This window comes from Lipotes vexillifer, unplaced genomic scaffold (genome assembly GCF_000442215.2).
Source record: "Lipotes vexillifer unplaced genomic scaffold, Lipotes_vexillifer_v1.1 scaffold916, whole genome shotgun sequence".
NCBI classification, from domain to species: Eukaryota; Metazoa; Chordata; class Mammalia; order Artiodactyla; family Lipotidae; genus Lipotes; species Lipotes vexillifer.
Genome location: NW_006798383.1, coordinates 3,510,130 through 3,521,795, shown reverse-complemented (window position 1 = coordinate 3,521,795; position 11,666 = coordinate 3,510,130). Strand labels below are relative to the sequence as shown.

The 11,666-nt window shown below is 40.9% G+C and overlaps 1 protein-coding gene across 1 annotated transcript in view; it reads right to left on the bottom strand.

Moving 5' to 3' along the window:
* Window positions 1-2,202: 2,202 nt before the first annotated feature.
* INA (internexin neuronal intermediate filament protein alpha) overlaps window positions 2,203-11,666 on the bottom strand; it is a 12,585-nt gene continuing 3,121 nt past the window's right edge. Inside the window, exons 2-3 of the mRNA XM_007470424.1 lie at window positions 5,877-6,001; window positions 2,203-4,226 (exon numbers count right to left, since the gene is read on the bottom strand). Of these exons, the coding sequence (XP_007470486.1) occupies window positions 3,917-4,226; window positions 5,877-6,001 (435 nt within the window). The 3' untranslated portion in view covers window positions 2,203-3,916. The remainder of the gene's footprint in view (window positions 4,227-5,876; window positions 6,002-11,666) is intronic.

The following is an 11,666-nucleotide window of genomic DNA, read 5'->3' as shown; positions in this document are numbered from 1 at the left end:
TATGATACTATACATAGATCATCCTAAAGATGCCACCAGAAAACTAGTAGAGTTAATCAATGAATTTGGTAAAGTTGCAGGATACAAAATTAATGCATAGAAATCTCTTGCATTCCTATACACTAACAATGAAAGATCAGAAAGAGAAATTAAGAAAACAACCCCATTCACCATTGCAACAAAAAGAATAAAATACCTAGGAAGAAACCTACCTAAGGAGGTCAAAGGCCTCTACTCAGAAAACTACAAGACACTGATGAAAGAAATCAAAATGACAGAAACAGATGGAGAGATATACCATGTTCTTGGATTGGAAGAATCAATATTGTGAAAATGACTATACTACCCAAAGCAATCTACAGATTCAATGCAATCCCTATCAAATTACCAATGGCATTTTTTACAAAACTAGAACAAAAAATCTTAAAATTTGTATGGAGACACAAAAGGCTCCAAATAGCTAAAGCAATCTTGAGGGGAAAAAACAGAGGAATCAGACTTCCTGAGTTCAGACTATACTACGAAGCCACAGTAATCAAGACAATATGGTCCTGGCACAAAAACAGAAATATAGATCAGTGGAAAAGGATAGAAAGACCAGAGATAAACCCACGCACCTATGGTCAACTAATCTATGACAAAGGAGGCAAGGATATACTATGGAGAAAAGACAAGTCCCTTCAATAAGTGGTGCTGGGAAAACTGGACAGCTACATGTAAAAGAATGAAATTAGAACACTCCCTAACACCATACACAAAAATAAACTCAAAATGGATTAGAGACCTAAATGTAAGACCAGACACTATAAAACTCTTAGAGGAAAACAGGAAGAACACTCTTTGACATAAATCACAGCAAGATCTTTTTTGGACACACCTCCTAGAGTAATGGAAATAAAAACAAAAATAAACAAATGGGACCTAATGAAACTTAAAAGCTTTTGCACAGCAAAGGAAACTATAAACAAGCTGAAAAGACAACCCTCAGAATGGGAGAAAACATTTGCAAATCAATCAACGGACAAAGGATTAATCTCCGAAATACATAAACAGGTCATGCAGGTCAATATTAAAAAAACAAACAACCCAGTCAGAAAATGGGCAGAAGACGTATGTAGACATTTCTCCAAAGAAGACATACAGATGGCAAAGAAGCACATGAAAAGCTGCTCAACATCACTAATTATTAGAGAAATGCAAATCAAAACTACAATGAGGTATTACTTCACACCAGTTAGAATGGCATCATCAGCAAATCTACAAACAACAAATGCTGGAGAGGGTGTGGAGAAGGGAGAACCCTCTTGAACTGTTGGTGAGAATGTAAATTGATACAGCCACTATGGAGAACAGTATGGAAGTTGCTTAAAAAACTAAAAATAGAATTACCATATGACCCAGCAATCCCACTACTGGGCATATACCCAGAGAAAATCATAATTCAAAAAGACACATGCACCCCAATGTTCATTGCAGCAATATTTACAATAGCCAGGACATGGAAGCAACCTAAATGCCCACCAACAGACAAATGTGTAAAGAAGATGTGGTACATACACACAGTGGAATACTACTCAGCCATAAAAAGGAACAAAATTGGTTCATTTGTAGAGACGTGGATGGACTTAGAGACTGTCATACAGAGTGAAGTAAGTCAGAAAGACAAAAACAAATATTGTATATTAACGTATATATGAGGAATCTAGAAAAATGCTACAGATGAACCGGTTTGCAAGGCAGAAATAGAGACATGTAGAGAACAAACGTATGGACACCAAGGGGGGAAAGCGGGGGGTGGTGGTAGTGGTGGTATGAACTGGGAGATTGGGATTGACATGTATACACTAATATGCATAAAATAGATAACTAATAAGAACCTGCTGTTTAAAAAAATATAAAATTCAAAAAAAATTATTATCCAGGTACAGAATACACTTTCATCATTCGATTGATTTGATTTCCCCACTTCCTGCCATGAACTGTCCACTTAGTGCATTATGTGTTTCAGACCAGACAGTCTGCAGATTGCCCAAAGGCCTTGGGAGGGAAAAAACAAACAAACAAAAGAACATTAAACGAAACTAAATGTGGATGCAGGAGACAGACAACATATGATTTCTGAATGACTTGGGGGTACACCTGTCTCACTGAACCAAAACAGTGCTTCTCTCAGTTAAAGCAGCAAAAACCACGAAACACAAGTTATGTTGGTGGGATTCATGTGACTTTTAATTCTCATTTTACTAACATTTTACAGTAAGTGTGGGGAGTAAAGATGGGGTGGAGTAAGGGAAAGGAAGAAGCAAAAAGTGTTCTTTCAAGTTCCTTGAACAACTGAAGCATGTGCTAGGATAAGAAAATTCAGTAAAAGCATCATGTCCTTTTCACCACAGAGTTCCTAATGGGGATGTGTGACAGAGATATAGCAACTCTTTAGATCTGGTGGAAGTGACTCCAACAGAGAATTAATTCTGCATCATACTTGGCACACATGGAAGACTGGGCAATGCAGCTGCTACACAGCTGGGCAGATGAAAACTGGACTCCCCAGAATCTACTTCCTAGCATGTGAGTAGGAGCATGTGTGCCCCTTCTCTGGTCTGAGTATCTCTTTGTCTCCAGCAGGGAAGGGAGACCCCACTAACCATGCAGCAGTGGGAAAACTGTTTGGGCAAGACTCTTTTAGAAAAGAGAAATATTTCTTTTTTGTATTTGCTGGTGGTGTTGATTGACCAGAAGTGACTTCTTTTACTTTTGGGCAGGAGCATTGTGTCCTGGTGGTAACATAATCTATACTTAGCACTCTTAAAAGGCATAAGAGTGAAACCAAGGCCTCCTTAGGACCTAGACTAGTGGGAAGGGGAATATGTGGATTCTGTCTAAGGGTAAAGGCATGAAACAGCTAATTCTCTATCACCACAAATGAACTGCCACAGATAAATGAGACCTTGGCTTTTCCCCTTCATACAAATACCTCTTCTAGCTTATACTACTAAATCTAAGGTCAGCTTAATCACAGTTTGGGATTAACTATGACTGTGCTTCTAAAGTTAAGGTGAAAAGCTACACTCAATAAAGTATTCCTTTTTCCTGATTAAATGGATTTGAATAAGCTAAAAGCCTAAAATCTAGGGACTTTTTTCAATATTTTATTGGTTGGGGGCAACCCATAAAACTTACCACTGCCATTTCTTTTAAACTATAGCAATAGAAGGACATGAAATGGACAGGGAGAAGTCACTACACAAATCACAGAAATGGTCAGCATGCATCTAATTCTACCTATTGAGCAGAGAGAGCTAAAGGGGGTAAGTTCTTCTGAGAAGATCCGAAATGTATTTCAAAGGGATACATACTACACTAGCCTTTTTTTTTTTTTTTTCCTGAATGGAAGGAAAGGATATATGGAATTAAAGAGTCCATTAAACAAACACCTATCATTTGTGAAACAGCTCTATCAGAGTGGTGTCAGGTGTGGACCGTGGGTTTATCTTTGGCAGTGACCTTATGTTTTAGGTATCTAGAGTGAGATTAAATAGCTGGGTAATGGCTGGGTATGGTGAGTGAATATAGGTTTTAATTTCAATTCACAGCAAAATGATGATGATCACAGATTCAGTACCTTAGTTTGTACTTCCTCTGTACCTGAATCATCTATTGCTGTGAAGCCTAAGGTTTAGGTGAGAAAGCTGCATTCTTAGATAACTCCTCTGTGATTGCTCTAGGACTATGGTTTGCTCCATTCTAAGGTGTGATTTTCTTATTAGAGAAAGTAAGTATTCAATGCTAAATATGAGACTGAAGCCTTGAGAACATTGTATAGTGGCGACAGGTGTTTTGGATCAGGAATAGGCTGTTTAACAAGTCAAATGCATATTATCCCCTCTTAAGCATTAACATTTTTCAAGCAACAGCATTATATTTTTTGGCTTGAAATGGTGTTTTCTTCTATATTTGATTTCTCGGTTTTCTTAGCAGATATCACTGTCTCCTCCAATATTTCTTCAAAACTTTCCCCTATCTGGGAGGTTTTCTTCATGGCTACCTTAGAAGCCTCCTCTTCCTCCTCCTCTTTCTTAAGAGACAGCCCAGTGGATGAGACTTTGGAGGTGGTAGAACTGAGGATTCTAGGAGGGAGCAGATAACTTGGATTGGGAAGTGGATTCAGCCCTGAAATGCTTAATCCACTGGTGCTAAAACGTGTCTCTTCGCCTTCCAGCAGTTTCCTGTAAATCCAACAGAGAAATACTCTCAGGAAGTCAACTTGAAACTTTTAAAGAATTTAACCCTCCAGCCTCTATTCATTTTAGAAAGATTAGAAAGATTTCGCAGTTTCTTCATGAGACTGAGGCCAATAAATATTGAATTTCAAGGCTCAAAGACCTGCACTTTATCCGGCACGTGCACACACACACTCAAACACACACTCTCACACACACACACTCACAAATCTTTAGCACAAGCTGCGTTTAAAGCACTGTCAAGGGGAAACCTATCCTATTCGCAAATACATTAAAAAAAACCCTACAACTCCCCTTGGTCTCATCACACCCATTTTTGGCACTTAGAGTCTACAAAGCTCTAAGGAGAAGTAATTTTACTAATTAACACCTTAAGTGCAACAGGGATAAGAAGGTAAGAAGTCCACAAAGGAATTGCCTAATCAGCCAGAACTTGAGATTTGTATTTTTTTCAATGCGTAGGGGTACAAAGGAAATGGAATCAGCAATAACAGAAACCAGTGAATTAAACTGTTTCAGATACCAAGCTTTTTCCCAGCCTGGCTTAAACAGCATCATAAAAGCATGGCCCCAATACCTTTTTTTCTCTAATAATTTTTATCATTTTTTTAAAAATCAGAAACTCAAAACACTATCAACTCCTCTTGGAGCTTTGTTTTGAAGCAGTATACATAGTGTAAGGAAAAAAAAAAATTTCAGACAGGTCTGGGGTTGAGTTTGAGCTCTTCCATTACCAGCACTGTGACTTTGAGCATGTTGCACAGACTGTTTTGCAGTTTTCTCATCTGCAAAATGGGAATAATATGACTTGATACCTAGATAATTTATATGCAGTATCTAATATAGTGCCTGGCACAGAGTAGTTATTCAAAAAATAGTAGCTGCTGTTATTTATTTATTTTGAATTTTATTTTATTTACTTTTTTATACAGCAGGTTCTTATTAGTTATCTATTTTATACATATTAGTGTATACATGTCAATCCCAAGCTCCCAATTCATCACACCACCCCCACCCCCACCCTGTATTTATTTTTTTTGGAGGTAAATGTTCACTTACATATTGCTTGAGTAGGAATCCAGGGGGATACCTCACCTATTGGGACTTTCTATATTATATGAACCTTATTTTTAAAGTTGGAGTCTGATGGATTTTTTTTTTTTTTTTCCTTGCGTTATGCGGGCCTCTCACTGCTGTGGCCTCTCCCATTTGCGGAGCACAGGCTCCGGACGCGCAGGCTCAGCGGCCATGGCTCACGGGCCCAGCCGCTCCACGGCATGTGGGATCTTCCCGAAACGGGGCACGAACCTGCGTCTCCTGCATCGGCAGGCGGACTCTCAAGCACTGCGCCACCAGGGAAGCCCGAGTCTGATGGATTTTATTTCAACCTCTGTGCACTCACATTATCCCCTTAAATCCTTGCAGAGGTAGGTAGACTACTCCAGGCTTAGTAAGGTGGAGCTGGGATATAACCAAGTCGAGGGACATAAGGGTCAGCTCACCTGGAAGGAGCCCGTGATGCCTTTCCTTAACACCCCCTCACCCATCAGAAATCAGAGAGACTAAAACCACTTATTTGGGTAGAGATGCCCCAGGTGATGGGATCTGCTTGGGTGAGCATGCCCTGTGACATACCTGTAAGCTGCTATCTCAATGTCAAGAGCCATTTTGACATTGAGCAAGTCCTGGTATTCCCGAAGGTGGCGGGCCATCTCACTCTTGGTGTTCCTCAGATCATTCTCCAGCTGCCCAATGTTATCCTGAAAAGCAACGCATGTCCAACATACTTAGGCCAAAGCAGCTAACATTCATGGAGACTGAGACTGAGATTGAGAAAGCAAGGATTCTCAACCCTGCCTACACATTAAAAATCCAGACCTGTCCCCCAGCCCAGATTCTGATTCATTTGTTCTAGGATGGGGTCCCAGCATCTGCATTTTTTCATAAAGGTCCCCAGGAGATTTGGATACATTTCTACCACGGAGCACATGGTTCTAAACTGAATACTGGGGAAATATTTATTTTTTACTTACTTACCGTCCCTCCCTTGCTTGCTGTATTACTGCTGAATCACTCAGTTGTTACATGTACTTTCCCAAACCAAAGGCTCAGGTTAGGAGCTTAGATTCAGAAAATTCCAACTGTGGAGAGCACAGAGGGGATGGCAAGTCTTCTCTGCCTCCATTTGTTTTGATGGTTTCCTGGAAGTCTGCTACTCAATCACTTTACTGAAAGCATTTTCATGACAGATAGGGAGGAAGCATAAACACTCCAAGGAATTTTTTTTTAATCCAAATGGCAGATTGAAATTGTAATATTTTTTTAAAAAGAAACTAAGTTCATATAATACTTTTGCTTTAAGTTCCTCCAGGTGCAAACCCAGGCACAGAAGAAAAATAGCTTTAAATCTGTGATTCTTGAGAAACCAGAGGATCTTTTAAAACCACAGTAGATCCTATTGCTCATCTTCCTGAAACTCTCCAACAGCTTTGGAATTAAGTCCAAACTCCTCAGCATGGCCTCCACTTTTCCCCTTGCTCAATGTGTTTCAGCTACCCTGGCCTTCTCTTTTGCTCCTTAAACTTACCAAGTTCATTGCTATCCCAGGCCCTTTAGGCTAGCTATTTCCTCTGTTTGGAATGCTCTGTGATGGGTCTTCACATGACTGACATCATGTCATACTAGATTCAGTTCAAATGCCCTTTACTAAGACAGGTCTTCCTCAGTATCCAGTTTAAGTACCCTTTCCACACCAATCTAGCACGTGATTTTACCTTAAACCAGGACAGCTGCTAGCCCATGAAGGAACTTTGTGTAAATTAGAAAAAGGCACCTCCAGTGGGAAGACAAATTAGAAAAAAGCCCCCACTTGAAACTGGCCACTCTGCTTTTTATTTATTTATTATATTTAAAAAATAGATTTATTTATTTATTTTTGGCTGCATTGGGTCTTCGTTGCTGCGCGCGGGCTTTCTCTAGTTGCGGCGAGCGGGGACTGCTCTTCGGTGCGGTGTGCGGCCTTCTCATTGTGGTGGCCTCTCTTGTTGCAGATCGCCGGCTCTAGGCGCGTGGGCTTCAGTAGTTGCAGCACGCGGGCTCAGTAGGTGTGGCTCGCAGGCTCTAGAGTGCAGGCTTGGTAGTTGTGGCGCACGGGCTTAGCTGTTCTGCGGCATGTGGGATCTTCCCGGACCAGGGATCTAACCCGTGTCCCCTGCATTGGCAGGCAGATTCTTAACCACTGCGTCACCAGGGAAGTCCCCACTCTGCTTTTTAGCTCTTATCATTATCTGGGTAATTCCTTGTTGTGGGGGGCTGTCCTATGAACGTAGGATTTTTAGCAGCATCCCTGACCTCTATCCACTAGATGCCAGTAGCACGTGCCCTGCCTCCCAGTTGTGATAATCAACAATGTCTCCAGACACTGCTAAACGGCCCTGGGAGGGTGAATCACTATTAGAGAACAATTGCACCAGGATGTAATTTACATGGAAACCTGGACCCCTTCTGTCTAGTTCACCCCTGGAAGCCCACAGCCTAGCACAATGCACACTGTAGATGCTCAATGAATGACTGTTGAATGAATGAATGATGCTACATAAGCATTTCTTTTCTTATTCTGAGCAAATAATTTATATAATTCAGGTGCAACCCTGTCAACATGAAGAGCACAGTGACTGAGAGTTATTTTTATGAAGCAGTGATGCAGATAAACATAGCAGAACCCTCAAGAAAGTAAGAGCTGAGGAACCCTTTGAACTTCCCTTGTGGGGATGCTGAAGCAATGGTGAAAGGCAGGGCTGACACACTGGGGGTACAAACTTCCAAATCAAGAGAATCTGCAGAAAGAACAAAAATTCATACCACCTACCTGTTCTATAAATATTGACAGGAATACCACAAAGAAGAAACTCAATTAACTGATGGGTACAGAGCAAGGGATAATAAGCAGTGGGGAAAATACATAATACACTGGACAGTGATGAAACTATTCCAAAGTGTGTTAAGAGATCATGAGAGTTTAAAAGGATTTTTACCAAGAAATTTTACTGGATGGTTGCTACATTTGAGGTTAAACTAGCCTACAAGCAAGTCTGCTAGTGACGCATCAGAGGTAAGAGGATCAATATTATTGTGGTAAAAGGGGGAAAAGCGTCTAGGGTGAAGGAAGAAGGAGAAAGGGGAGGGAGTCTACTCATTATGCAGAGGAGCAAAAGAAATGTTATATGAGGAAAAAAAGAGGAGTTCATCAGGATCTTTGGGTTGCATTTCTTGCCCTGCCACAAACATCTAACATACCTCAGTCAGTTTTCTATATTTTAGTTTCTTTGAAACTTCCATTTCTGTATATGGGAAATTACAGTGTTTATTCTTTTCTGAGGTGTTCTGAGATTCTCAAGTTAGGATGCCAATTTAATGCACCTCACATTATTATGTGATGAATCCATTATCTGTTAAAGTAGATAATAGGCATTGGAACAGCATTTGGCACCTAGGAATGCTCAATAAATGTTAGTGATGTTTATTATTGCTAGTATCATACCATGTGACTCTCTACCCTTATAATGATATGGACAAATTAATCAAGAGCCCTCCCTACAGACCTTTAGATAACTAAGGAAGGCAACGTAAAATCAAATTTTAATGTTGGAGAGTTGGAGGCAAACCCCTTAAAGCACCATATTATTATTTTTTGTTTGTTTTTCACGAAGATGTACATCTCCGTAACAGATTTTTTAAAAATCACAATTTTAAATAAAAACCTTTCTAAAGTGGTTTGTAGTACTCTTACCTAGGACACTAAACATGATGCAACCTTTCTCAGCAACTAAGGATTAAGATAATGATCAATTATTTTTCTATAATTCTGTGATGTGATTTATCTTTTAGGTCAACTAAGATATATCAGACTGTTTATTTCTACCCTAAATGGCCCCTTAGGGCATTTTTTTTTAATTTTAATTTTTTTTTAATTTTTAATTAAAAAAATTTTTAAATTTTATTATTTTTTATACAGCAGGTTCTTATTAGTTATCTATTTTACACATATTAGTGTATATATGTCAATCCCAATCTCCCAATTCATAGAGCAGTGTTTGAGTTAGTGTTTGCTACGTATTGGTTTTCTTTGTCCTTAAAGTTTAACTGATCTGTTTCTACTCATTCTTGACAATGCCTGACTCCAGTGGTTCCTCTTCTTTATCTTGCTGCAGGCTTGAAATCCAAATAGCAAAGTACTTTAGAATCATGTAAAGTTAACAATAAACAGGCTGGGGGCAGCAAAAGGGCCAACTTCCCAATATGTGATTTAGAGATAGACGTTTTGTCACATCAGCAGGTTAATTAGGTCCTTTTTAAAAAATTATTTTTGTTTCACAGCTGTGTTTTCTGAATGAGAGGTTGTTGGGGACCTGAGTTCCAGATAGATGAAATTTCCTTAAACTTTTCTGTTACACATTTCACATGTCTATTTTATGGATCAGTGTAGACAGAAAGCACGACTTTGCTCCTGTTAGAAGGAACTGTGCTGACTGCTGACCACTGCTCCTCAGTGTCCAGTCTCCTTGTTTGCACTCTCTTCCCCACACCAGGCTGTCTTGCATTGCCCTTCAAAAGCCCTGCCAAAGATGGCCTCCAGCTCGAAATGTGAGCAGAGCGCTGCAGACTGCTCCCTCCCCCAACCACACAGCTACTGCTGGATTAGCCTGAGGGAGTAGGAGAGAGGCACTCCCAGCTCCAGCGGGGGTCTCTCCTGGAATGGCTAAACCAAGTGCTGAGCATCTTCCTCAGGGCTGGAAGGAAGAATGCGGTCTGGGAGTAAAGAGAGAGAACTGGCCACACTAGCATCTGCAGTGGAGCATAGGAACAACAGACAGTGCTGTGGGTTTCATCACTTTGAGGGGCCCTCAACTCAGCCAGGTGAGGAGTAGTGAGTGCAGCACTCACTGATTGAAAGAGGCTGTTCAGAATTACTGCTCTGCCTGATAAATGAAGGTGGGGAGAGAGGACTTCTATATATGGTACACTCACAGGTCACTGTGCTGCCTTTTCTCACTCCTGTCTTTGCTTCATCCCATATTTTTTTTTTTCCTACCATACTTTAAAATGTTGCATTATATGTATTTCTATAGGCTGGTTTACACTGGGAAATGTGGTTTAAGTCAATGCACACCCAAATCAGTCTGAGGAATGACGGTGCTTTTATCGAAATTGCGAAATTGCGTATTCCTGGGCCCCACCTGCAAACTGCTGAATCCATATCTTTGGGAGTGGGCCTGAGAATCTTTCTGTTAAGTGCCCAAGTAACCTTGGTAGGTCAGTGGGTTTAGGAACCACTAGTTTTTTTTTTCTGTAAAGGCTCTATCAGGATGGCCCAGGTGACAATAATACAGTGAGGTAGAGGGGGCAAAAACAGAACAAAAGAAAGCAAAAAGCACATGGATGAGTTGGAAAAAAAAAAAAGAGAGAGGGACTAAATGAAGCTTTTTTCTTGAATTCTAATTTCAGAAATGGATCTATCAAGCTATAGATTTTTACTCAGCTACTGCCACCCGCAATCTCCAAGGGGCCAGCCCCTTCCTCCTATTTAATTAGGCTGCATTCCAATCTCATACTGGAGAGAAGAGGGCAGACTTGGCTCATCTCCCTGGAGAGCATTAACTAATGGTGTGATCTTGATTGTTCAGCAAGGTCTTTCAAGGAAAGCTTCAGCTTTCCAAGACTGACCACAGTATAGGGCCAGGGCCCCCAGTACCCTGCAAAAATGTCCTTAGACATCTTTGGCAGAGCAAGGACTCTAATGGTGGTGAAGCAGCTATGCAGGAACCAGAACCACCCTGTGTTAGAAATGGAAAACCTTCAGCTAAAGAGGGTGGCTCTGTTTGGCTTCTGAGGACAACAGCCCTAACTCCTTATAATTTTTCCTGTTACCTGATTCAGGCTCTCTCGTACACCACTGTATACTTACTATGTCACCTTGAAACATTCATCACCCTTCCAAAAGTGTGATAAGCTTTCTTTCCTCAAATAGGCTGTTAGCTCTCAGGAGCAGGGAAAATGTGACTTTAATGGGGCCCTCCTCTGCCTCTAAGAGGGTGGCAAACTTGCAAAGGAAGATGAGCCTACCACTAATCTCTGAAGCAGAAGAAAGAACAGCCTCCATTACTGCAGTGAAAGGGGAGGGGGAGGGGGTTAGAGGGCACGAAAACAATGGCTGAATCTCACTGTGGAGGAGGCTTTTCATCTCAGTCGGCACTGCTAAGACTGCTACAGAGAATAGCCCAATGACTCCCTTGTGGCTTCAGGACTTCAGGATCCCTAGGTGAAGATGTGAGCCCCACCTCAGCCTTAGGTCCTAAGAGGTAGGTAGGATACACACACACACACACACACACACACACACACACACACACACACACACACACACAC